This window comes from Meriones unguiculatus, chromosome 21 (genome assembly GCF_030254825.1).
Source record: "Meriones unguiculatus strain TT.TT164.6M chromosome 21, Bangor_MerUng_6.1, whole genome shotgun sequence".
Classification (NCBI taxonomy): domain Eukaryota; kingdom Metazoa; phylum Chordata; class Mammalia; order Rodentia; family Muridae; genus Meriones; species Meriones unguiculatus.
Window position 1 is genome coordinate 19,613,366 of NC_083368.1, and position 27,949 is coordinate 19,641,314.

Genomic DNA, 27,949 nt, shown 5'->3' on the forward strand with positions numbered 1-27,949 from the left:
TCCAAGGGCTTATACCGAAGCTAGCACTTGTAACTTTTTTACTGAACTTGCTAAGCTTTAGCCTGGTGAAGCATGGCTCTGCTCCAGGATTGAGCAAGAGCCTGCAGAGGAGCACATCCCCCTGTCAATGCTGTGTTTAACTCCCACCCTCACGCTTGCTTCCACGTCTCAACATTCACTGAGCACCTCAGATAAGAGGGGTCTCTCTCCTCACCCCTAATGCCATCCCAAAGCTGAACCTTCCATTCACATGTGTAGTGGGTGGAACGTGAGGTCCTACAGGTTTAGCTTCTGACCTTGGCCCTGCACTTATGAGCCGGGCGACTGTTGGCAACATTTTCATGTCTCCTGTCACAGTCGACAGGGCTCCCTAGAAGCAGCATCTAAGGTCCTTAATGAAAGAGATGCCTTAGATGGCTCCCGGGGAAGCAGGATAGAGATAGGGAAGACTGTGAGCTAGGTGACATTTCTGCTGCACAACTCCACTCTCAGCCTGGCCCCAGACAGAACCCTAGATCTTGAATTGAATCCCAGGGGCTATTCTTCTAAGCCAAGGAGCATGGAGTACTATGTCATTACATCAGCTAGCTGCTGGTCACAGTCTCCCCTATACTTCCTTTCACCTCTTCCATCCCAGGGAAAAGGGGGGACCTTAGTGGGACAACTATGGGTTTCACCTCCTTTTTGAGATAGTAACAACTATAATGACCTTCTGAGGCCAGTGTGAACACTAGAGGAAATAAAGTATACATGTTAAGAATTCTACAAAACTTAATTTTCTCTCATTTAGTTTGCTTAATTCATGACATAACTTAACATGACTGTATTTCTTTACTAGGACGAGGTGGTCCAGCATCAAACTGTTCCTGTGCAGATTGCAAAGGAGATAGAAAAAATGACACGCAAAAAAATGTATGATCTAATACTTTCATTCTGACTCCCTCGTAGGCCACCATCTCCCAAATGATGTGCCCACATGTTATAATATCTAGAAATTATAATCTTAGAAATAACTGATCCTGGTCCCATATGGGCTTTACGCATTGGGTAGTTAACAACATAGCAAATGAGAATCATTAATTCTGTTCCAACTTATACATCATATTTCCATAGAGACCTGCAGCAACTTGGTCAGAGCTGGTGATTAACCGTTTGAACTCTCATGACCCTGAAAGATGTTCAGGCAGCCAGCAGCCCAAATGATACCAGCTCCTCACTTTGCACTTATTTTACCCTCATTCAGAGTAGATCTGAACGTGGTGGTCACTGAGAAACTCTCAGGGTTTCAATGATCAAGACAAAAGTCAAGAGTAGTGCATATAAAAATATTCTAGAAAAACAATATGATTAATCTAGTAAGTGCTCTTACAAGAACGTAGGAAAATGGAGCAGTTATGATTCTGAAACCCAAGATCACCAGAAGCAAAGTTAAGAAAGTCATGTCTGGTCCAGGAAGCTAGCCAGGACAGGAGCAGCAACTACAGGTGACCGGTTAGGGTCTGAGAAGAAAAGAGACTGGGCAAATGCCCGGGGGCATTCTGGCATTTTTTTTTTCGAGACAGGGTTTCTCTGTGTAGCCCTGGCTGTCCTCGACTCACCTTGTAAACCAGGCTAGCCTTGAACTCACAGAGAGCCACCTGCCTCTGCTTCCCTTCATTTTTTTTTTAATGTGATAAAATACCCTGACAGAAAAGAACTCTGAGAAGAAAGCAGTTTATCTCATTTTACAATTCCACAGTCCATCATCATGTGGAAATCAAGGCCAAAATTCCCGACAGCTAATCATGACGTATCCACTGTCGAGAGCAGAAACGAAAGCATGTACTCAGCTTCACTTCTTCCCTCTTACACAATTTACGGCTGGCCTGCCTAAAGAATGGTGCCATGCACATTGGGCTGTCTCTTTCCACATCAATTTTGTTTCCTAAGACAATCTTCCACACCGAGGCCCAACTCAGTGTAGACAGTCTCCTCGCTGAAGCTCTCTTCCCAGATGATTCAAGTTGATGAAGGAAGCTAATCATCACACATCCAAGTCTCTTTTACCTGTGACCTTCACGAGCTTCTAAGATCAGTGAAATTCTGACTTAGTGTGGTTTTGCCCAATAATAGGTACAGATAGCACATGACTCAAAATAAGCCTCTTACCTCTCTGTTGTGTGCGTATTCCTTTCAGAGAGATGGAAAAGAAAAACAGCACCTTGGAACAGGAAGTCAAAGAGCTAAATGAATCTTTAAAGAAGATTGAAAACAAAGCCAATGCTGTCGTGGAAGAGAAGGATGACCTAATGAAGGAAGTGGAGGGCAAGCGAGCCTTACTCGAAGTCAGAGAACGGGAATATAGCCAACTGCTTAAGCTGCTGGAATTAACCAAAGAGAGCGAAGCTTCCTCGCTAGCTGAAAGGTTACCTTTATTTCTGCATGTTCTGACATCAAAATTTTAATCAGTGAAGTCTCGCAGATTGAAAACATCGTCAATTGATCGTATGCTGGTTCAGTAGCAACTTGTAGAATTTTAAATCAATTTTTTCGTTAATTAAATGTACCAACAAACCATTTCAAAGTACTTCTCCTGTTCATTCATTGTAACTTTTCCCAATTCTGTGGTTTGAAATTTAAGAATAAAATCCATTGTTTGCTGTAAGTTTATGGACAATTATATATCACTGACATGTGCTATGTAATTCAGAGATTTGCTGATCAATGAGTGATGTTTCTGACATGGTCCCAACTTTTTCTGGATGAGGGAGATTTCATGGTGTGATCCCATACTGGAGCATTTTACTTCTGAGTGTGAGTGTGTGTGTGTGTGTGTGTGTGTGTGTGTGTATGTGTGTGGTGGAGTATATGGGCGTATGTATGTGTATTCCCCAGTCTGTAGAGACCAGAGGTCAACCTCTGTGTCACCTACCTTATCTTTTGAGACAGCCTCTCATTAGAACCTTAGACTCACTGATTAGGCTTGACTGGCCAGCAAGCTCCAGAGAGCTGGCTGTGTTAGCCCCCTTAGTGCTAGGATTACACGTGGGTTCTGCCACTCACTGCTCGCTACATGGGTACAGGGGCAGCTCAAACCCTGTGCTTGTGTGGCAAGCACTTTACCAACTATAGAATCTCCTAGCCCCTGACCTTTTTTAAGTGCTAGAGGTTGAACCCGGGGCTTTTCCCGGGTAGGCGATTGCTCGACCACCGACTTTTACTCTCAGCCCAACTTTTTACCTTTAAGTAAAATATCAAGGAAACTTGAGACCCAATCATTATGTTTGGGGAGTTCACAAGATGATACTTTTAAATGAAACTGGCCACTCTGGACATTACTTACAATTTGTAGTCATGATCTGAGAAAAGTTCTGTGTGCATACTTGAGCATTCTGTCCTTGGTAAGCTTAGAAAACTGTGTAAGACAAGTCACATTCGTGTTTGCCCTTGACCTGAACAGAGGAATCTTGGATATCAATCTACGGAACTGCCTCCTTGACAAGCAGAACTACCATGATGAACTTTCTCGTAAGCAGAGAGAGAAAGAGCGAGATATCCGGAATCTGAAAAAGACGGAGCAGCTCCTGAAAGTGTCCTTGGAGGCACTCACTCAGACACAAGCGATGAATCAAAGGCTTCTCCTGGAGGTGGGTGTGGAAATGTGCCATCTCAGCTTTTATACGTCCATATGTATATGTATGTACATGAGTATATGCGTATATTGTGTGTGTGAATGCATTGCAATTTACACTGCATTCTGTAAATGCAGAATAGTTCACACGTGGCTTTTTGAAAAGGTTAATAAGACGAGCATTTGGCAGCAGAGTGTCATCTAGCAGAGGCTAGACTTTGACCTCATCTGCTGGACTTCATTGTTTTTCCAGGTTGCAAGGATCTAGGAGTCCTCAGACTTCTTTGCCACAGGATGAGGGTGACTGTATAGCCAGGGAAACGTGTGAGCCGGTGAAATGGGAAGACTGGTCAGAGAATGCTTGAAATAATAGTGTATCATCTGACGAGCTCTGTTCCCAGGGGTTGGCCCCGGCTGTCTGTGGGTCTCGCTTCTCTCAGACAGCATGCGCTGTACTGAATGAGCCCCTGTTCGTGGAAAGGCAGCAGGTCCTTCCGAGGGCTTCCGCCCAATGCTGAAGACTCTGTCGATGCATTCTTTGGTGAAAACAGGATGAGGTTTCTGAGATGAGACAGCTGGTTTACACAGAGCCATTCTCTTCATGATTGTCATGTTCCAGAACCTTGGGGCCGCTCACGACCTCAGAAGTAAGCAAGTATTTCTAACACTTGTAGACATGCCTGAGTCTCGCCTCCATCTAGCTCTCTTCTCCTGGGTTCATAGAAAGTTTACATTGCTTGTCCTTTGCATATAAGAAGTCACGTAACTAGTGAAGGCCAGTGGATTGTGGGACGAAGTGACAAGATATTCCGTTGCCAGCAGGAGGCCTTTTGTCTCTTTCCCCCACCTGTGGTAATTGTGGACAGATGTTATGACATGGGAGTGCTGTAAGGTGGCAGCAACCACAGAATGCTGAACCACAGAAGTCTCATCGCTGCGCTCAAGGAATGATGGCTCAGTGGTTAAGAACACTGCTGTTCTTCCACAGGGTAAGGGGAGAAGGGGTTGATTCCCACTACCCACATGGTGGTCCACAACCACCCACAGCTCCAGTTCTGGGAATCCATTTCCTTTCAGTCTGTGTCCGTATTTATGTGTGTCTCATCCACAACAGATACTTTTAAAACCTGTCCAGAGAAGATAACACCTTTTCATTTTTGTGTTTCGCTCAAATATTAACATGTAATACAATTGTGGGTGGACTTTTGAAGTATGGTCATACAATAGCGGTTTCTTTGTCCGATTTGCTTATGTTCTATTTTCTCTCCTTTATCTCTTCTTTTTGATTTAGCAGTGTTCACTGTTCTGGTTTCACACTGTGGTCACTCAGTACTGGGTTTGCACTGTTCTTCTCCTTCTGATGTTTACCGTGAAGAGTAGAACAGTCATCACTGTCCTACCTGGGCCCAGTGAGAACTAACACTCTTGATTGTTCCCAGATGGAGCTAGAGCCTTTGAAGGCCTTCACTGCCTTTACCTTTGTAAATCTAATTCCTTCAGACGTGCTTTTATGTCACTTTGCAAGTTGTTCTTACTGAAAGGTTGGCTAAATACAAGATACTCCTTAGCCTAGAACACAGCACATCTGAACGTTAGGTTGGAACGCTGAGTACCCACACTCAGAAGGAAAGAAGCCCCTGTCCCTAAGCAAGTCATCTTCTTAATCCAGTGCTCTTGCTTCAGCTGAATCTTTCACCATCTCTTCATGCAACATGCTTATAGTCCAGCTGCCAGATTGGGGGAAAGCAGGCCTTCTAGTAGGTCCCTGAGAAAATGAGAGTGAAAAACAACTTGTGTGTCAGAAAATGTGTGCCAGAAAATATTGTCTCCTCATGAGAAGCATAGATAAATAAAGTTTAATTGGATACAGAATCAGTTTTGGCAACTGATCTGATCATTTTTTACTGTAAAAGACAAGGATTTGATGATGTTCTTTAGGTACCTATTCATACCACACATATTTTTGCCCCTCTATGCACCAAATATTCTCGTGTAATTTCAGATACTTCAGAATTTGGTGGTTACACTGCTATGAACAGGTTGACGCTCCATAAACCTGGGTCAGATACTGAGTGCACCATTAACTCATCTACACATTGTACATTTCTGGGGCTTTATGAACATCCTGATTTGCATTTGTGTGCTTTCCATGTTCTCACTAGTTTAACTTGAAACTCTCCTCAGCTGCTCACATCCTCAATAACTGAAACACGTTTGAAAGTCTATTCATTTAATATCTTGAAGAAATTGCTTTTAATCCTTGCCAATGACCTCTAACCAGCAACCAAAGAAACACCCCAACAGTTGAATAAAGTTGTGTTTATTTTACAATTCCACAAAGGAGAAGGAGCTCTGGAAGTCTCAGCAGAAGGCACTGGAAAGGACTTAGAGCATCTGGCCTTGTGGTATATGTTGGGGAAGCAGACTCTGTCATGATTTTGCCTGTTGCCAGGAAATGAGAGTAATTCTGACTGGTTGTCCTAACAAGTGATAGTTAGTAATTGAAAAAGAAAAGACTAGATGGAGGAAGGCAGTAATTGGCTGAGATGGTTGTAAGTGGAGAATATATAGCATTTTTTGTGGCTTGGGCAATTTTCTTTCTTTCTTTCTTTTTTTTTTTTTTGGTTTGTATTAAAATACAATTATAGAGTGGTCTTGCTTTCATCTTGTTCCATCAAAATCACAGAGTGGCTTTGTCTGAAGTCGATGTTCTGTGAAATTGTAGACGTTGAACAGAGCACTAAGGCCCAGCCGTGAGTGGTAGGCCGCTCTGGTGTAGAGATGGCCGCCTCTCTGCTGCAGCCTCTAGTCTTTACAGACTGGTCTGCTTTCTTTCAGTACTGCCTGTCCCGCAGTCATGTTGGAAGCCTTACTGCATCACCTCTGCGATGTCCCTGTCCTCTCCTCTGTCTTGGATCTCTTATTCCATGCATTGCTCTGTCTCTCTTGGATCACTCCCTATGTGTGGGGAAAGCATGATTTCTAATAGTTTCTTAAGAAAAGGAGGGTGGGAAATAACTTGTGTGTCAGAGAATGTATAGTGGAAAGATGTTTTGCCTTCACCAGTAGCATACACAATTAATATTTAACTGAATGTGGACTCTTAGGTCAGAAGTAATTGCCTTCATACCAAGGCATTGATCCATTGTCTTCTGACTTGTTGAGTCACTATTGAAGAGAGTTTGATGTCACGATTCTCAGTCCTTTGTTTTACACCTTTTTCTTTTTCGTGTTGGAAGCATATGGGTTCTTTTCTTTTCCTCGAGAATTTTTACACTTTGCAATGATAATCTCACAAGTAAATCTATTATCTTTATTCTTAGAGGCTCAGTAGATTCAGTTCAATCATCTTCAACGATATCTTTGATTTTATCCCCTCCATTTTCTCTGCTCTATCATTCCTGGGGACTTTCTTTTGTAAACGTTAGACCTTTTGAAAGAGTTCTAGTCTAGTTTCTTTCCACTTCTCTTGCATCCTCAAAATGTTTGTCATTTTGATTTGCTACAAGGTAGATTGCCTCAACTTTTCTCTCTGGCTCTTCTCTTTCATCCTGCTATCATAACAAATCTTCTCATGAACTCTTTTTGTTCCCTGAGTGACTCCTTTGTTGTTGTTTTCAGCACTTGGTATTGAACTTAGGGCTTCACACATGCTAGACAAGCATTTTATATGTTGAACTAAAAGCTAGCCCTGGAGGTTTCTTTTCTATAGGATTATTCTTTTCTTTTCTCTTCTCTTCTTTTCTTTTCTGAGACAGAGTTTCAGTGTGTGGTCAGACCTGGTCTTAAACTAGTGACCTTGCTGGGTCAGCCTCCCAAGTTCTGGGATTGCCAGCAAGAACCACCATGACCAGCTCTAGCTCATTTTCTGTAGCATTACTACTCACATTTCCTTTCTTCTATTAGCTCACCAAAGATATTAATGATAACTCCTTCTTCCTAAATGTACTGTATTTTCTTCAAATTACCTTTTCCTGGATTTTGTTGTTTGTGGTTTTTTTTTTCTCTCATTTTGTTTGTTTTGTCTCATTCTCACTGAAACCACCCTCCAATGTATGATGATGCTAGGCTCTCTGCTCATATCTCAAAGCATGGTACTGTAAAGCTAACTGGGAACTGTCTTCTAGTGGTAAGACTTTTCATAACATTGATGTGATTATGCACAAAACATGAGGAAAGGCTCTTCATTAGTGGGGTTTGCAGTGGAATACTCAACTTGTTGGGTTCTTAAAAATAAAAAGCTATTTGTTACAACCTATGGCACCCATAGGATGTAAGACTCAAAGCAATTTAAATGCATCAGAATATTCATCTCTCACTGGCTTCAAGCCCTATTACTACAGTGTCAGTAACATTTATTTTCTGGCAGTACTTGGAAGTAGGGACTGTCAGGCCAGTCCTTCCCACTGGACATTTCATTCAAACCAAAAAGGAGAAGAGAAGGTGTAAAAGGTAAGCATGAAGCTCAGGCTAGTCTTTAGCCTTTATTTAGTCATCTGATTCCCCGTGGTCTCTGATTTACAGCAAGACCCTCCCACAAATTCCAGACAGAGTCTCAAAAACGTTGCAAAGATTTCAGGTAAATATGCAACTATTACACTTTATGCTGAAGTTCATTGATCTCAACTAGGATGTTTACTGCAAGAGAATAGTGTCTAACGCCCGAACTTTTACAGTGATTATGGCCGGCTTCTCATGCAGTGAAAATATCTGGAAGAACATTGCCCAGTCAATAACATTACCTTCTAGGGGGCAGTGCTGGTAGTGAGGCTGGAGCAGGAAGGATCATTTTCTTTAATTATTTTACGTATGTCTACTGTATGGCTACAATGAGTGCATTTTAAAACCATGAAATAAAAACCAAATCTAAGGACTAAACATACACAATCGTATAAAACTCGATGACATATGCAATTTAGGACTCAAAATTAATCGAAAGTCACCTTTAAGTCACCTTTGATCCCATAATTAGAACTTTGATAGACATTTTTCTGCCACCACAGTGGCGATTTCAGCACAACTCTAGCATGTTTTGCAGATGACTGTTGGAAGATTTCCTTCCAAAAGACATCAGTTAGGTTTGCAACTTGGTTTCAATGAGTAACAGAAAGTTGGTGTAGCTTTACTAGACAAGGGAACATTTTATTCACATAATTAAAAAGTCCAGACATGGGTACATCAAGAAATTTCACATCACAAGAAGTCCAGAATTCTTGTAGCTCTCTCTTGACCATCTTTGCTATATTTCTTCTTGATGGTCACAAGATGATCATTCCACAAGATGATAACCAGCTTGGATGGCTGTGTCTTTTTTATAAATATAATATTTTTATTACTTCTTCAAGAATTTGCAATGTATTTTAGCCGTATTCATTCCCACACTCTCTTTTAACTCCCCCGGCCTTCCTTTCTCTTCCCTCTTCCCTCTTCTTTGTAGCCTCTTTAAAAAAAAAAATCTTTTTAGATGTACCTGTCTTAGATAGACACCTGAAGTGGTAGAAGAGAGAGAAAAGGACAGGAGCCTAGTATAGAGGGTCCTCTGAAAGGATTCACCCAACCAGGGATCACAACAGATGCTGAGACTCATAACCAAATTTTGGGCAGAGCGCAGTGAGTCTTATGAAAGAAGAGGGTGGGGATAGATGGACACAGAGGGAACAGGAGCCCCACAAGGAGACCAACAAAGCTAAAAAACCTAAGCTCAGAGGGTCCTGATGCACCAACCAAGAACCATGCGTGGAAAGGACCTAGAACCTCTGCTCAGATGTAGCTGATTGGCAGCTCAGTCTCCATGTGGGTTCCCGAGTAAAGGGAGCAGGGGCTACCTCTGTTATGAACTCAGTTGCCTGCTCTTTGATCACTCACCCCTGGTGATGTGACCTTACCAGGCCACAGAGAAAGAAGATCCAGGCAATCCTGATGAGATTTGATAAGCTATGGGCAGATGGCAGAGAACTCCCCCTTTCAGTGGACTAGGGAAGGGAATAAGGGAGAAGAGGGAGGGTGGGTGGGACTGGGAGGAGTTGAGGGAGGGGGCTTCAATTGGGATATGTAATAAATAAATTGTAAAAAAAATTAATAAAATAGAATTTAAAAAAAAAAAAAGTTCCTGACTTAGGAAAGGGGTGGCAGTAGGTTTCCTCTAGATTTGGTAACTCATCAGTCACAAGTAATCGTCTGTTTATAACACCAGGCATGAATTCCCTCCTATTGGGGGTTTTAGGTCCAGCCAGGTGGCTGTGACCACTCTTGGAGGCGAGTACCACCATCATATCTTTCAGAATATCCTGACATTCTGGTCATTGTCGTGGTTCACAGGCATTACAGCTACATAAGACTATTAATTGCTTTTCTTCTTTGGCAGCTTTTACAGCTCCCTTTGTTGCTATGAGAGCTCATCCTCAAAAGGGAGGGCTCCAGGTCATGTCCAGCTTGATTTCTCCAAGTCCTGTGTCCAGAGTGTGTGTGGTCCTCAACAACAGGGTGTCACCTTCTTTTCCTGAAAGGCAACCGAGGGCAACAGTGTTGGCCTACATTGTTTTGGGGGGAATCTCTTGGACTCCTCTGACTGTCATGCTTGACACTGGGGTTTTTCTAGATAGTTTTTTGAGATGGAACATTATCACCCCCAAGTGCTATAACTTCAATAAACACACACACTTATATATGATATGTAATATTATAAAATACTATTATTCCTTATGGCTTTTCAGACATAATTAGTGCCATGTATCCTTCCCTTTCTGTGTTGCTCCATTCCCAAGTCAGTGGTTTCCACCAGTTTTTCCCATTTCCCCCTTCACAGCAAGTGTGTCCTACTATTGCCCCCTCTAGACTCCTGGCACCTTGGCCTTTTTTTTTTTTTTTTTTACTTTCCTGATAACTGTGCTTGCTCCAAGTTACACACCCATGTCTAAAGATGATGAGCTAGATGAGAGAAGCTACAGATGAGCGCGAACATGTGGCATTTGACTTCTCTAGGTTTGGTTTGCCATGCTCAGTCTTTTGACACGTAAGTAGTTTACTTTCCCGGGAGCCCTATTCAGGAGTCTTCCCATTTCCCTGGCTCACACAGTCACCCTCACCCTGTGGCAACGAAGTCTGAGGACTCCTAGACAACGTGCAACTTGGAACAACAATGAAGTCCAGCTAATAGGGTCAAAGCTGATAACCCCTAGCTTCTGCTAGATGAGACTCTGCTACCAACTGCTCATCTTATTAACCCTTTTCACAAGCCATGTATATGCAAGTCTGCAGAAACTAGAGAACCAAGCTTTATAGAGGATTTAACCAGAATGCCACATACATGTATGAAATGGTCAGTGAAGAAAATAAACATACACACACACACATGTATATTGTGTTGGAAGAGCACAAGCCAAAAATCAAAATGAAGTACAGTTCATGATAATGTGTATACTCCAAAACAGTGGAAAGAATGAAAGCGTCTAAGACTTCAAACCAAGAAAAAGAGCTGAGAGCTTTTAGTTGACCAATTCAGTAAGCATTTGTGGTTTTTCTGTTGCTTTTGTTCACAAGCTTTCTTAGTCCCAGGTGGCCTCAGAGCCGAGCTGTCCAGCCCTGGGAGTAGAGCATGGAGAAGAACCCGTTCTGGGCCCACCTGCAGCAGGTGATGCTGGTTTCAGGCATGCTGGCTTACCTCTCTATCCCACGCCAGAGAGATGGCGCTCTTCCTCCTGGATGTCTCGCCGTGCCCACTCAAGGCTTCACGAGCTTCCACTTTGCCTTGATATGTCATAGTGCTCACCCGTTCATCAGCAGCATGAATGTGCATATTCATATTATTGTATGAATTTCACAAGACCGTGTCTGTGCCTCTTGACAGTTAGCTGTCCATTGATTGTAGGTGAGAACCGAGAAGCATCGGGCACCTGAGGGTGCAGATGATGGACAGGGTGCCCAAAAATACCCTTGAGCTACTTCATAAGAGAATCTTGAGCATCAGAAAGATCCCACCAGGTGACCTTTAAGCCACGGAACAAGATGGCCTTCCCTTCCTGCTGTGCGCACTGGCTAGCGTACAAGCTTGGTGACCCAAAGTATGTTGTCACTGGTGGAAAAGAGCCACATCAGGTTGGACTCATTCGCCTTCCATAATGAGGTCCAAAGTTGGGTAGGCTATTATCATCCCAAGGTGAAGCCTCACAGTGTTGGACCTGCCTCTTACCTCATTAGCTACTATGTGATTCCTTATTAAATACTTGCCCCAAAATACTTTAATACAAGACAAAAAGTATAATTAATGCAGCAAAGTAAGTATAATGGCAAAAATGTCGGTTTCACCAAAAAGATTAAGGAGCTTTATCTTTAAAGAATATTCCATTTGCTCATCAAACTATCACATTTAAGTAGCAAGTTATACTCACGGTTAACAAATAACCAGTTTTCTTTGGCCTATGTGTTTTCATCAAGGAACATAGACTTGATAATTATGATCACCCTCACATGAATTAGCCAAGCATATGCAGGGTCCTCAGTTCCTAAATCATGAATTCAAGAGGCAGCAGGGTGTAAGGGAGAGATCATGCATGGGCTCTCTGGCTGGCTGCCTGTGTTCATGCCTGCACGAACCACTGAGGAAGTCCATATGTCACTCTCAACTTCTGAACAGCTGAATGCCTCATGGCATTTGTGAGGAGTGAATAAGATCATGCATCTAAGCCCTCAGACCACTGCAGTGCATTTAAGCAATGCTCAGTAAATGCTAGATATTAAGATTTACTTAGAAAAGGTAAAACAATTGTAGTTAATGAATCACGTGCTTTTGGTAGATCTTCATATTTTACTTTGCACTGACTTTATAAAGAATAACCAGGGACTAGAGAGATGGCTCAGAGGTTAAGAACACTAGCTGCTCTTCCAAAGGTCCTGAGTTCAATTCCCAGCAACCACATGGTGGTTCATAACGATCTATAGTGATATCTGGTGCCCTCTTCTGGGTCACAGGCACATGCTGGCAGAAAACTATATAAATAATAAAGATATCTTTTTTTAAAAAAGAATAATCAGAATAGAAATCACTGTAAGATCAGAAATCACGATTTGTCTGTCATTTTCAAAACGTACGTGATGCAGTTGACGCCATGATCACGGACATTGTTTTCATAATAGCACCTGTTTTGATTTCCAGATTGAAGCTATCCCTAAAGACCTCCTTTTATTACCCGAGCGAAGGAGAGAACTCCAAAAGGAAGTTGAGCTAGCGAAGAGGAATCTGATGCAGCAGGTTAGTATGGGCACTCATTTATACTTTTATCCCAGAGTGAATGCAAGGTTGTGTTTCAAAAATGCTCTCCAAAGCCACATCCAAAAGAGAATGCTAGCAGATGGGAAGGGCTGGGGAGGGGGTGCATCTGGGAAGGTGGATCCTACCAAATAATGATGTGTGTGTACGTGGAAATGCCACAGTGGAACCCATTCATCTTCGTAATAATTGTACATATAATATGCATTAATTTATAAAGTAAACATGCATTGTTAAAGTATCGTCTTGCTTGCAGTGGGCCCATTTCTTTTTATGCGGGAGGTTTACTGAAGATGAAATGCAGGGCCTCAGCCATGCTAGCTAAGTGGTCTACCACTGAGTACATGCACACACCATCCTCATCTGAAAGTTTTTCCTAGGGGGGAAAAAGTGCTTGAAATGACAAACCTTTTACAGGCTATTAAGATTTCCCAAATAAAAGGGCTGTTGGTCTCATTAAAGGTCAACCTTGTTTCATCAATATCTATTTCAAGTTTGCAAACTTTTGTCATTCAAGCTACTACTGAAGTATTTTAAAACATATTTCCAAACGTCTTCTAGTCATTTAAAAACACACTAAGGAAAAGATTGCTCTGCTCACCCACTAGTTCACATCCTTCATAAAAGAAAATCTCTGGAACAGAGATTTGGTGACTTTGCTCTGTCTGTTAATGAACATGAAAGGAAAAGACAGTTCTATGTGCTGACTTTGCTGTGCTCCTTCGGCAAGCGAGTATTAATCCTGTTCTTCTCAAAAGAGATCCATATCAGAGGCAGAGACGAAGCTGGTAGAGCAGCAGATTGCTGAGGAAAACAAGCTCTTGAAGGAGCAAGACCATTTGCGAGATGTGGTACTCAGCCTTGCACGAATGACTCAAATCAAACTTGAGGAAAAGGAACAAAAGTCTAAGGATTTCCTGAAAGCCCAGGTAACTGCTTTGTTATAACCGTTTGTTAACTAACACACGGGCTCAAAGGGGCCTCACTTTAATGCACCATTAGTTAGAAAGTGGTAATGCCAAATTTCCTTCAAATTCTGTGCCTATAAAATTTTCCTAAAGGACACTCAATCATACACCAAGAACAACCATAACAGCAAAGCCAGTATTTAGTTATCAGTAGTTATCAGTTTAGAAGTTAAAATTAAAAATTCAGTCCCAATGATCAGAGGGTCTAAACAGATGGCAAATTCTATAAGAATGAAGTTAAGTGTCACCAGTGACAAGGTTGCCAAGGTACATAGGCCACAGAGAGGATCGGAAACTCACAGAGCCACAGATCCCACTGTGACTGGTCCTGGGACAATTCAAGAGCATCATACGGACCAGTACAGGATGCTTTCAGCTACGGCTTCATCCTATGATTTCCCCAGACTCCTAGAAAACACCACAAGCAACATCGCAAAACAAAACCCCCTGGAGTAGTAGCCAACATTTTAACACTGGCATCAGTTATTCCACAGAAGGATTGTGTCTAGAGGTTCTTTGTTAAAAGTAGATAAAGGCCATGATACAGTTCAGTGCTAGATTGCTTGCCTGGGCGGGCTTTGATCTCTTGCCAAACAACCAACAAAAGTATGCACGTATGATGTGCAATCAAGAGGCAGTAGGCATGGAAAGACAAGAAGTTAAAGTTTAGCCTGAAAGACATAGTGAGATTGTGTTTCAATAATAATAATAACTTTAAAAAAATATGATGTGAACTATGAATAAAGTAGAAGGTCATGTGACCTAGGCAATGGCTGTTCATAAGTGTAAACTTTGTTCTTGTTCTCAGTGCTTACATGGAGATGGGATTTATTTTCTCATTCCCCACATTACACAGCATTGATGGGCATTGAGATGACACAGATTCTATAGCAAAGAAGGGAGGAGAAAGCTTTAGCCACACAGACCCCCAGCAATTAGGCCGCTCTTCAGACACTTTTTTCGCTGATTAATTAGACACATTCACACCTGAAAAATGAGAAACTAGCATAATTGGCAGAGGGAGAAGGGAAGGGATGTCAAATGAAGCAGTAGCAGACAAGGGCAGATGGTGAGGGTCATTCAATCCACCGTAAACAGTCTGATTTCCATTGCAAAAGCCCACCGAAACCATGGGATAATTGGGCTCACAGAAAACAGATGAAATCGATTGTAGCCTCTGAAGAACAGGAAAGAAATGAAGCTGAAGAAGAGAGGATGACTAAGATGAGCAGCTGAGGTGTGAGGTCGTTGCTACCAAAGTCGGGGTCCAGGTGGGGCAAGCCCAGAAGAGCGTTTTCAGAAGCACCTGTTGTCTTGGAAGAGTCCACTCCCAGGAGAAGTCCTAGTTTAAATCTCCCCTGCTTCTCTCTCCAGGAATTTTACATCTGCCATAAAAGAACTGGTCTGTCTTACAAAATAGGCGAATTCTGATAGATCCCAGTATGGGATACTTACGCTATCTATGCGTGGCCAGTCTGCATAAACCGAGCTTCATTACTACAGGGGCTAATTCATAATAAAGCATAAGGCATTTCTTCCTTTTAAGATAGGGAAATTATAAGGGAAAAATAGTTTGTCCCTTGAGTGTTCCAGTTTTGGGAATTACTCTTTGCATCATTAGTTATAGTTATAGTTATAGTTATAGTTATAGTTATAGTATTTTCACAAGAAGGCATTTAATCTTATTATTTTATGTCATATCTATATCTTTTAAAATATATATATAAACTAGCCAGTGTGGCGGTGCACGCCTTTAATCCCAGCACTTGGGAGGCAGAGGCAGGTAGAGCTCTGTGAGTTCGAGGCCAGCCTGGCCTACAAAGCGAGTCCAGGGCAGTTAGAGCTCATTACACAGAGAAACCCTTTCTCAAAAAACAAACAAACAAAAACATGAAAAAAAAGATATAAGGTGGCTGCGGTGGGCTTCATGTTGACTGCTGTCACACTCAAGACAGCCTAAATCCAAGACAGTCCAGGTGATGCTTCATCCTGCCCCTGTTTTATTCTCTGCATGTACAGTCACCCGAGCGTTAGCTTGTTGACCCCCGTTTTCACTGAAAGTTACACAGAATAAAATCACGGGCTATCCATACTGCCTTGGCATTGCTAGGTCATATGACTTTGCCCTGGCTACCTCTGATGGGGTGATTGAAACTGCACCCCCTCTCCCGGAATCTTACCAGCAGATACTCTATCTCCGAATGCTTCCTATCCCAGAGTAAGGATCCGCCAAAGATCCTTACATCACTAGTACATTCAACACTTCATATATGTGTGTGTACATATATGCATACATACCTATAGCATATATATACATATGTATATATGATTTATGAAGGTATAGCTACTTTCTTCTTAATGTATTTACATACAGCTTCATACCTGGTCTCAGCATGGTGCCTGCTTCAAAGGAAAATGCACCCACCAAACAAAAGGACAACTGCACCTTCAAACGATTGCTTCAGTCTCTCGGGACATTTGTCAAAACTTCCTGTAAATCCTCATTGACCCCTGTGGGCACCATGCTCGCCTGGCCAAGCAGGGTGGGCTGGAGTTACTCTGTCCTCAGTAGTCATCCCCAAGTCTGCCCACCCTGTCTGTGGAGGCTCTTTTACCCTCTCTACTTCTTTCCTCTGTCCTCGTCAATGGGAATCACTTGAGCTGGCCAGGCAGCTCTCAGCTCTCTTGTTCTCCTCATCTGTACAATCTAGCAGGTTAGGGAGAACTGGCAGACAGGAATGGAGTGATGTTCAGTGGGGGTACTCTTATCTCGTGTTTTTTGTTGTTGTTGTTGTTGTTGAGATAGGGTCTTACTGTATGTCACAGGCTGATCCTGAATTCATTGCAAGCCTACTGCCTCAGTTTCCCAGATGTTGGAATTACAGACATGAGCCGTCACACCGAGCTCTCTGGTTGTTTTTCTTTACTTCACACATAAATTTTACATTTCAGAATAAATATTCCGCTGTCCTTAAGGAAATCAGGTCAAGGGATCTTGAAATCAAGCTATACAAGAAGAGAAAACGTGAAGTTCATCGGAGGTAAAAGAATTTGGTCATGCCTTAACTTTTCGATTTGGGGGAGAAGTGTTATTTATTGTTCAATTTTCAAAAACTATCTCATGTTTTCACAGACTCAAAGAATTTGCCAAATTGTATGACACAATTAGAAATGAAAGAAATAAGTTTGTTAACCTACTTCACAAAGCTCATCAGAAAGTCAACGAGATAAGAGAAAGGCACAAAATGTCATTAAATGAACTGGAAATTTTAAGAAACAGTACTGTCTCTCAAGAAAGGTAAGAGTTATGACAGCTGGTTGTCAGCTCCCTTGCACACTTACCAGACCAGGGTGACCTGCCTGATCTGGCCACAGGGAATTAAATCAGGCTGGTTGGGGGGGGGGGGGGCACAGCAAGACTGAGGCTTTGACAGTATTACTGAGAACAATGAGACGTTTTATACCTTTGTCAGAAGCAGAATAGAGCGGCAATTTCCAAGATCGATACAACTGTAGTTGCTAGGACACAGTGATATTTGCAAACTTTGCAACGTTCACAATCCTAATGCCTACGACCAGCTGTCCTGCCAAGCCTCCATGCTTCCTTGACCTCCAAAGGGACATACAGGGAGACGTAAAGCAGCCTGGACCTTTTGCTGCCTGAGGGAGTGCACACTCTCTCAGTAACTGGAAGATACACAGTGCTCCAGGAACCATGGACTCTAACCTGAGAAACCTATAATGCGCGCCTCTCAAGGCAGCTAGGTCGGGTCGGCTCATGGTTCCCTGCAGCCGGTGTCCTTCCAGAGCCTTGCCTTCTGTGTTTTTGGCATTCTAGAATACCCTGTTGGCCATGAAAGAGGGCAAGGCTTTCAGAGATGGGGACAACCAGTTCAAATTCCTTGATTCCCAGATAACAACACTGCACTGGAGCATAATTCTAGTTTTCCATCTAGGAGTCACATACATTATTTTTTTTAAGAATGCAAAACTTTAATATAAAACTTTTTATTTTTCTAGTATTATTGTTGTTGTTGTTGTTGTTATTATTTATTCACTTTCTTTTCTGGCTGTAGCCCCCTCCCTCATCTCTTCCTGGCTCCACTCTCCCTTTCTCCCCCCACCACGTCCCTCCCCTAGTCCACTGATAGGGGAGGTCCTCCTCCCCTACTATCTAAGCCTAGCCTGTAAGATCTCATCAGGACTGTCTGGATCCTCTTTCTCTGTGGCCTAGTAAGGCCACCTCACCAAAGGGAGGTGATCAAAGAGCAGGCAACCAAGTTCATGCCAGAGATGGTCCCTGCTATCCTTACTAGGGAACCCACATGAAAATTGAGCTGCCCCTGGGCTACATCTAAGCAGGGGCTCTAGGCTCTAGGTCCTGTTTTTACTACAATGATCTGATGACTTTAATCTGCTCAATTAAAAAAAGAAGTATAAACTTGACAATCTGCATGTGAAGTTAGGAGACAGATTACTTCTTTGAGAGCATCCCTGGTTTTATGTAGATTTAAAGCATGTGATGTACATGTGGGAGGCTAAAGCAATGCTTTCTAGACTCCACCCAGAGCTCTGCCAGTTACAATCTGTGGGACCTCGGGCAAGCTCCTTCTCTGGACTCTTTTCTTATATATAACCCTCATCATTATTGTGCAGAACTTTTTGTTCCTACACGATAGTAACAAATGAGTTCATCTCTAACAATACATCTGAAAAATTGTAGTCTTAGGAATATATTGTTTACCACGTCATAGGATCTACTGGACTCTTTCACCTAGTTTAGCTCCTGATCTCCTGAGACCATGTAACTGGGTTTTTCTGTTGACCACTATTGCCCAGTTGACTTTGATAAAGATATCAAATACACTGAGTAAAAAGAAAATTTTTCTAGTCATATTCTTATCCAAGAGGAGATTAGAATGCCGTTTACAGGCTGTGATTTCATCCAGCCTAACCGATGTTCCCAAATTGAGTCCAGCAGGTCCAGTTGTCATTGTCAGTAGAAGCACCTCTAGCCTCAGAACTCAGTCTCCTGAGATGACAGAGCAGCAAAGGCCCCTTTCACAAAAGAGTGTGGCACAGTGGTTGACCCAATGCCAGTATCCACATCTAGCTAGAGGGAGGACCCAGGACAGGGCCCTTGACATGAAGTCCCAGGGAAACATTGTTTTGCAGCCTTTTCAGCAGTCTTCTGTATTTTCGAAGACAATAATGATCTTCCCCACTGTGCCATTATTTTAAAAGAAAGCTGCAAAACTCCATGCTGAAGCACTCCAACAATGTGACCATCAGGGAGAGCATGCAAAACGAAGTGTGCAAGATCACTTCGAAACTCCAGGAAATGAAGGAGAAGAAGGAAGCACAGCTGAACAGCATGGACAGGCTGGCCAGCATGATCACCATCATTGAGGAGGAGATGGTGCAGCTGCGCAAGAAGTATGAGAAGGCCATCCAACGGCGAAATGAAAGGTATCAAGGGCGGCTGGCTGAGTGCCCAGGGAGCCTCCTGCCCTGTAGCCTTTGGAGGGAGCTATGTGCTTTGCATGGAAACAACACAGGCTGTCTGTGGGAGGGGAATGAAGAGGAGGGTTTCGGACATTGAAAGATCAAAGTCTTTTCTTGAGACTTTAGGAGAGTGATTCTCAACTTCCCAGTGCTGTGACCCTTTAGTACAGTCCCTCATGTTTGCAGTGACCCCCCCACACCATAAAATTATTTCATTGCTACTTCATAACTGCAAGCTTGCAACTGTTATGAATCATAATGTAAACATCTAATATGCAGAATAGCTGATCTTGACCCTGTGGCAGCCTCGACCCTCAGACTGAGAACCACTGCTCAAGGATAAACACTGAACTCCTCCTGCATCAGCTGCTGTGGATCTGTCTTTGTAACGTTGATCCAGTGAGGCAGCATTTGGCTCTATCAACCCATTCTCCTAGTTCATTTTCCTCATAAGTAACTAAGCCTTCCAGGAGTGGCATAGTTCTAGGCTGCAGGCCTGTCATTAATAGTAGTATTCTTTTACCAGCCACCACCTACCCCCATAACTTGTGTTGAGAAATCGGTGAGATGACAGAGCCCTGAAATAATTCAAACTTCACAGACGTTGTGTGCTATTTCATGTAAAGCGTTGGAGGGCTAGGCCCTGAGGGCAAAGGATTGCTGCTGGCTTTTGTCATCACGGGAATTTGATAGGAAGAAACTTTGACAGAGGGAAAACAAAGAGAAGAAGCTAAGTGGAGGGGTAAGGTTCTCCAGGTGCACGTGCGTGTTTGCTAGTGGAGGGGAAAGAAAGATTCAGAAAAATTACAGGGAGCAGTTGCAGTAGTGGATATACAGATGGTGTGGGAAGATCTTTAAGGTCCTTGTTAAAAAAGAAAACAAAACGAAACAAACATAAACAATCATGTTTGGCTCCTGGCACAAGCAAAAGTTTGTGAGCATTCCCAGGCCCTGGTTAGACCAAAGGTGCTGGAGGAAAAAAATTCTCACTTTGTTTCTAACCAGCAGCTTCCTCTCAAGAAGAGGTCTTTCCACTGTGCCTGTGAGCATGGTTACAAACGGCAGGGTACTGGGGAACCAGCCTCTCTTCACAGAGCCTCAGGGGCCTGGCGACTCAGTCCAGAATCATACTCCCAGGCCCCTTGCCCGTGGCTTCTGGCCTTGCTTGGCAAGTCTGGCCCAAGAAAAGACCTGCAGAAAAAGGGGCTTGAGTTTTGCTTGGTTCACGTGTTGGAGGTGACCTCCCCTACCCTGGGGTAACTAAGAGACGGTGGCCTTGACACCCACTTAGACCCCTGCTCTGAATTTGGCCACAGTGGTGTTCAGCTGATAGAGCGGGAAGAAGAGGTGTGCATCTTTTACGAAAAAATAAATATCCAAGAGAAGATGCAACTTCATGGGGACATTGAAATCCATGTACTGGAAGAAAAAATCCGATTCCTAAAACTGAAGATCTCCGAGAAGCAACGGCAGATTTGTGTGACACAGAAATTATTGCCGACCAAGGCGGCCCTGGATGCCGACCTGGCTGTGCTCCAGATCCAGGTGGGTGAGCAGCCAGGGGACACTTTCCCAGGCCATTGGCTTGTCATCTTTCCCGTTGTTCGTATGCAAATGCAATGGGTTCTGGAACAGATAGCCAAGCCACACACCACCGTTGCTAGCTCCCACGAGACAGGTGACGTTTGAAGATGACGTTGAACCCTTCTCCAAGGTGCAGTTTTGGAGCTACACCATTTTTCAGGTTCTTGCTTTGCTTTGCTTTTCTCATGAAGCATTATCTGTGTTTCTTGGAACCCGGGTCATGCTAGGATTTGGCCCTCGTTCATCATTTCTGTAGCTCTGTCGGGAGAACTCTAGGCTCACACTACTTGTAGTTCGTTTATGTCATCGACATTTCTGGCCTCCTACAGGTAACTGTGGGTGGCTTTTGGGCTTGTGGAAGTAGGCTGTTATAACCACGCTTAGTCTGAAACCCCTGCATAGCCCAGGCTAGCTGGACTCATTGCAGCCTTCCTGCCTCAGCCTGCCGAGTGCTGGGATGACAAGCTATGCTATCACAGCCAGCCTGCTGGGCTGTGTTTTCACCCTCGGAAGGAATGAAAGGCTTCCCAGTCTGTAGTCACCCACAACACTCTTTATTAACCTGTGGTTCCCCACAGCAAAGACTAAAACATGAACAGAAGCCTGCTTCCTTCACATGTAGTGATATTTTTCTGAAAGCATAAAAAAAATTGAGCCAACGTATGTGTGGCCCATGCTTCTTCCCACTGATTCATGGCTGTGGGAACAATGCTGCCCTGTATTCTAAACCACCATCCTTGCTTTTAGTCTTTTTTTTTATTATGAAATTAAGGTGTGTTCAGTTAATTGAAAAAGAAAAAGAACAAAATGTTAAAGGAAAAGAAATTCTATCCCCAAGAATAAGTATTAAAATCATCAGAAATCTGAGGGCAAACCTCCTCTCTCAGCATACGAGTAACTGTTTGTCAGTGCTGACATTTACTTTCCGTTCTCCACTTAACTTCATGCAAAGGATTTGTGGAGCTGGATGTAGGGTCTGCGTCCATACTTCAGTGCATTGGGACAGATAAGACAGACAGCAGCATCTTCCAGGTCGTGCAACTACATCAGGGTCATTTGTCGCAATACGTGCCTGATTGGTAGCCATATTTCCATTGCTGCTTCCTACCTGTAATTTTGCCCACTGAGTGGTGGTTCCTAAGACCATCAGAAATGCATATTTTCCGATGGTCACGACCCATAAGTTGAGGCCCGCTGCGCTGAAGTATGTTGTTTCAAAGCCTCATCTTGCTATGTGTCAACAGCGAAGCCAGAGGAAAGCTGGAGGCAAGAACGCTGGCTTAGCACTGTGCTCTACCTCTCCCCTCTTAAAATGGAAGTGCAGCCATTGTGTCTGTTATCACTACCCACCTCCACGCCTCATTCAGCAGCCGCAACCTCTTCAAAGGCTCCTTAGCAAAGCATACACGAGTGGCTGGGACAGTTTCTCACAGAGCACATGCCGGGTTAGCCTCATAATGAACTTCCTTCCCCCAAGGCCACTGCCAAGGAATCCAGCCTGTCACAAGCCAGCGGCCCCTGTCTCTGAAACACCTGCAGTGAAGCCAAAGACTATTTTGAGCCCTTAACCACACACCATCCCGTGAGTGTCACACACAACTGGGAGCAACAAAAGGGCTTGTAGGAACTAAGCCTTCTCTCCAGTGAGACAGACCGACAGACATTGCCTTCCCACGAAGGGTCCGCATAGTTCCACAAATGAGCTAAAGAGCCTTGGCTACATAATTTGAAGGTTTCCCCAAGATAGAGTTAACTTTAAAGCTAATGTCTGCTTCTTGTTCAATAGTTTGCACAGTGTTCAGATAGAATAAAAGACCTGGAGAAACGCTTCATAGACCCTGCTGATAAGAAGAGGACCCGCTACATTAAGGGGAAAGATCTGACTGAAGAAGAAATGCTCAAGAAATTAGATATGGTAAATGCTCTTACTTAAACTTGTGTCTGTTTGCTCACAGTGCTGTTCCCCCTCACGCTGGCAGACCCATCCTTCATGCTTCTAGCCCCTAGGTGGCCCCTCATTGTTGTGTGGTCCTAAATCCTCAGATGTTGACCCAAGGAAGTAAAGATCCAGTAGTTTCAAGATTCAACGGCGCCCTTCTTCACTAGCTCAATAACTAATTTTGACTGCTTGAATGAATACCTTAATTTGTCTTCCTGGCGGGAACCCCTGGAAAGAATGGCATTGTGTGGGCACCAAATAGAGCCAGAGGCCATAGTCCACCCTGGGCAGAAAAGCCTCCAGAGTGTCCCCTGATGTGGCCCAGCTCAGAGACTTTTCAGGGGTATCTTAACAACAGAGACAGTTATATGTCTCTGTTGTGGGGTGGAGGACAGACTGGGACTGAAGACCATGCCTTACCTAAGTCATTTTCTTAATCTCCTACTGAAATTGTCTCCAACTGTAGCTGGAACTTCAGCTGGCCAAGAAGGAGGAGAAGTTACTGGAGAAGGATTTCATCTACGAGCAGGTGTCCCAGCTCACAAACAAGCTCAAAGGCAAGACCCGGAAGTGCAAGGAGGACACACTGCTCTTAGCCAAGAAGGTCCGCCTGGCCTGCGGGACGGCGTCCCCTCCCAGCCCCTCCCTGCCCCAGCTCCTGCTGTCACCTTTCCTGTGCCCCTCTTCTCAGTTTGCTGAGATGCACTAGAGAGGTGAAATCTTATGGGTCTAGAAGCACAGCAATGTGTCACTATTAATCCAAAGTGAGAATTGGTCCGCTCCCTGAGTGAATCCACTTCACAGGAAGGACGTGTAAGCTTTTCAGGGACAGCATTTAAGTTTTAGTTAGCGAGGCAACTTCTCAAGTAAACCATTCATTATCTTTGTAGTTGGTGTATAAAGTAAACCCTCTCTATTTCTTTTCGAGCAGGAAAAAAAAAAAAAAAACAACTTTACTTATCCAGTGGTTTGACCCGGAATTACTCCAATACAGAACTCAGCCAGAACCCACAGATGGAAAGGAGCCATTGAAGAGAACAGCAGTCATACAGTTCCCAGGCTGACTAGTCACAGGGCACCTTCCAAGTGAACACACTGGAGGCATGAGGGCTGGAGATTCAAAGCTGCTAGGGGTGGCATTACCAAAAGCAACAGCTGGCAGGAGGGAGCTGGTGACTGAAAGGCGGCAGGATCACACCATGCATAGTGGAGGAAGACTTCTGTGGGACCTTCGAGCATCCTTAGAGGGCTTCTAACCACCCAGCAACAGCTACTCAATTCATGCCATGCACTGCCCCACCACACGTGAGCCAGACAAAGAGGAAGGGGCGCGCTCACACTGTCTAGCAGAGTGAGGAAGAAGGAAATAGCTGGGGGTGACTGGATCTACACACAGCCAGCTCTCCTGCCCTGTCTGATAAGAGTGGAGGATTCCTACACCCCAGACTAGGCTCCAGAGGGTAGGGACAGTTCCTCTCTGGGTTTCTCCGTGTCTCGCATGTAACAGACTCTAGAAAAATGATTGTGAGTAAATAAACAGCCAATCCTGTTCTGGAAATAGTTTTGCAAAGCTATGTTGAACGTGACTATGAATATTCGCCTGAAAAAAAATGGTAAAATCTCCATTTTCACGTAGCCTTTGCAATTCTACTCTGGCAAGTCTGATGGCAGAAGTGTATAATTTGTTTGGCCTCATAAACATAGAAATGATGGGATTTATCTAAGCCAATGAGCTTTGTCTGAATAACATTCTTCCCCATGTTTCTGTAAAAGTCTCCTTTATTCCCTTTGCAAAATGAATTCCCCTGAGTTGAGAGAAAGTCGTTTTTCCATTGAGAGATGATTTTTCAAAACTGATGGCAGAGTCTCTGGAAATTATCTGTAATACTAGGGAAGCACAGTGTGGCCAGGAAGGCCCCCAAACAGCTGGAAAGGCTCAACCTGATAAACCCATATTATTGTTTGAGCCAGAACTTACAAGTGGGCCAGAACTTAGGCATCATGGGCACACCTCTCTCCTCACCTCTTACAAACCAACACTAAGCTAGTCCCTCAAGGCTCTCTACCCTGGAAGCTATCAGCTAGATAAACCTTTCTTTTGAATTCTTTCCTCATCTTTTCTTATTTTCATAACCAAACCTGTTGGGTTCTACTGCCTAGATCAGATTGGCCTTGGCCATTCCCAATGAAAGAATGTCTTGGCTGATGATTGATGTTGGGGGCGGAGCCCGCTGCAAGGCAGTGCCATCCCTAGACAGTCAGGTCTAGGACATATAAGAAAGCAAGCTGACTGAGCATGACCCAATAAGCGAGTCAGAGAATCAGCCAGTAGGCGGTGTTGCTCTGTGGCTTTTGCTTGAATTCTTGCCCTGACTTTGCTCAATAATGGAAATGAATGCCAAAAGGCCCTTTCCTCCACAAGTTTCCTTTGGTCATTGTTTTATCACAGCAACAAAAAAAAAAGTTAGCAGGACAGGTTCAATCCCTGAAGCCTCTGTCAGGGATTTCCTAGGAAATTCAGTTAATCCCTCATCCTTCCAGGAAAGACTGCCCACACAGGTGGCCAAGTCTTCTGTTTCCTCCACGTCCTCACGGATAGCTCTACCAACTGAACCGTGGGCTCTCTGTTTCTAGATGAATGGCTACCAGAGAAGGATCAAAAATGCTACTGAGAAAATGATGGCTCTTGTTGCCGAGCTGTCCATGAAACAAGCCCTGACCATTGAACTCCAGAAGGAGGTGAGGGAGAAGGAGGAATTCATCTACTCCTGCAATTCCAGGATAGAAAGGGGTCTGCCACTCAAAAGAGAGATTGAAAAGGTCTGGATGAAGGTCCTTCGAGATGAAGAAATGTACGCCTGTGCCACCGCTGAGAAGTCCCGGGTAAGCGTTAACTCCCGTGCCAGCATGCCGCCTTCAGAACCAGACCTGAGGTGGTGGCTGGCCCCTTATCTGAAAGGCTTGGGAAGAGAGGGGTTTGGAACTTTCCTATGATTTTTTTCATGAGATATTTGGGGGACGGAGCCCAGGTCTAAACACTACCTTCTCTGGTCTCATATACACCTCATACAGGAAGGCTGAAGTTGATTTTTATACCATATTTTATTATATTTGTATTTTGACTACAATCATAACATGCCATTCATGGATGGAGTTATCTACTTGTGATAGCTTATCGATCCTCAAAACATTTGGAGCGTTTGGGATTAGGCAGGCTCAACCTGTATGTGGGATTTTTCCCACTCTAACACACGTAGTCTGAACAGCCAAGCCGCTCCTGCAGGACCCTAGGATAAGCCTGGCAACTTTGAGAAAACTGAAATGAAAGCCTCTTCCTTTGCAGGAGTACATGGAAACAGATTATCGGCAGCTGCCCAACGGGGTCTTCACCACTGCAGAGCAGCGTCCAAACGCCTACATGCCTGATGCAGAAACCTCGCTTCCTCTGCCCAAACCATATGGCGCCATGGCTCCATTTAAGCCCACCGAACCTGGATCCAACATGAGGCACATAAGGAAGCCTGTTGTCAAGCCTATTGAAATCTAAACGTGTGGACCAGTCCAGGCTTCCCAAAGCGAGGACTTGAGCCAGCCTCCGCACCGTCAACGGGCAGTGAGCATCCGAGCATCAACACTGCTGATCAGCTAGGGGCAGTCAACAGAGTGGGGCGTGGTTTCTTACATCCACCGACCGTGACGTGTTACAAGACGCTGAATGGAGCAGGAGCTACAGCGTCAAAGTGAATCCCAATTGCTCACGTGTTCGTACTGACTACATTTCAGGGGTATATAACAGACAAGATGCTGTAAACGTACAAAATAAATAGCTTTTCAGGGAAGCACAGAAATTGGAGTGGTCATTTTCTCTCCCGGAGGAAAAGCAGGTAAATCACTTCTGTGTGCGCAGTCTGGTTACCTGGGAGGGGAAACAGCCCTGTGACACCATGACACAAGCCCTCTTTGCTGCAGCAGCCCTTGGCTCGTGTAAAGAGCAGCGGTGAAGCCTCTCACTCAAGTAACACTGTGAAAAATTTTCACAATTTTACAAGGATCCCTTTGCTGCAAAAAGATTTAGGTCCTAATTTATTCCTTAAGAATGCATTTTTTTTCACATTATCTGAAAACAAATCCATGATCATTTTAAGCTCTGATCCTAGATTTTTCTAGATGTCTACCAAAATTCTGTGCTTCTATGAGAACAATTCTACTTACCTGCTTAAATTTTCATTTCGCCCATACATCTTCCCAGCTCCGGTGTTTTTATCAGCTGTGACAGTTCGCTCGTACGTGTGAGACCGGCACATTTATATTACTAACATGCTGAAGCTATTTCTCTTGTGCTGGTAGCAGTTAGGGATCTCACGTCCAGCTCTGGGACACTGACTGAGAAATACCATACTTTTATTTTGATAAATCCAACACCCTGTTCCAAGCCACACTGAACGGAAATTAGTTTACTCTCATTCTGTGAGTCCTTAATTTGGTCTCATTGCTTTGCGAGATCATCCCAAAGCAAACAGCTTGTGAAAGGCTTCAGTAAGTACCAGACATTTAATAAGAAAACACCAAATACTTAAACAGTCCCTGTGTCATAGGATTTAGTAACCTCTTTGGGGATTAAAAATAAAAATGAAAACAAAAAAACAAAACAAAACCAGAAAGTTTAAACACTGTAAGAATGGAAATGTTTTTTTTAAATTTATTTATCTATTCACTTTATATCCCAATCATAGCCCCCTTTCTTCTCTCATCCCGCTCCCACTCTGCCTCCCTCCTTCCCTTATCTCTCCTTCCCTACCCCTCAGGAAAGGAGAGTCCCCTACTAACCCACCCCAGCACATCAAGTTGCATCAAGAAGGAGCACATCCTCTTCCATGGTGGCCCAAGGTTTTTTTTTGTTTGTTTTTTTGTTTTTACTCATAGAAAGCTGGACACTTAAATATTACAATATATGCCAATGGCTGAGGAAAAACAGGTGCCACCATGTAATGAAAATTCTTGGATTACAGTCGTGTGTGTGTGTGTGTGTGTGTGTGTGTGTGTGTGTTTAGCCCTAGAGCATGAAAAAAATTCATATT

The 27,949-nt window shown here is 43.7% G+C and overlaps 1 protein-coding gene across 1 annotated transcript in view; it reads left to right on the top strand.

Annotated features, from left to right (window-relative positions):
• Nucleotides 1–26,710, top strand: part of Ccdc146 (coiled-coil domain containing 146) — a 113,087-nt gene extending 86,377 nt beyond the window's left edge. Inside the window, exons 7-19 of the mRNA XM_021650484.2 lie at nucleotides 839–912; nucleotides 2,177–2,404; nucleotides 3,440–3,626; nucleotides 12,762–12,857; nucleotides 13,634–13,804; nucleotides 16,796–16,884; nucleotides 16,977–17,141; nucleotides 19,088–19,312; nucleotides 20,665–20,893; nucleotides 22,719–22,847; nucleotides 23,338–23,475; nucleotides 25,506–25,754; nucleotides 26,215–26,710. Of these exons, the coding sequence (XP_021506159.1) occupies nucleotides 839–912; nucleotides 2,177–2,404; nucleotides 3,440–3,626; nucleotides 12,762–12,857; nucleotides 13,634–13,804; nucleotides 16,796–16,884; nucleotides 16,977–17,141; nucleotides 19,088–19,312; nucleotides 20,665–20,893; nucleotides 22,719–22,847; nucleotides 23,338–23,475; nucleotides 25,506–25,754; nucleotides 26,215–26,418 (2,184 nt within the window). The 3' untranslated portion in view covers nucleotides 26,419–26,710. The remainder of the gene's footprint in view (nucleotides 1–838; nucleotides 913–2,176; nucleotides 2,405–3,439; nucleotides 3,627–12,761; nucleotides 12,858–13,633; nucleotides 13,805–16,795; nucleotides 16,885–16,976; nucleotides 17,142–19,087; nucleotides 19,313–20,664; nucleotides 20,894–22,718; nucleotides 22,848–23,337; nucleotides 23,476–25,505; nucleotides 25,755–26,214) is intronic.
• Nucleotides 26,711–27,949: the final 1,239 nt, after the last annotated feature.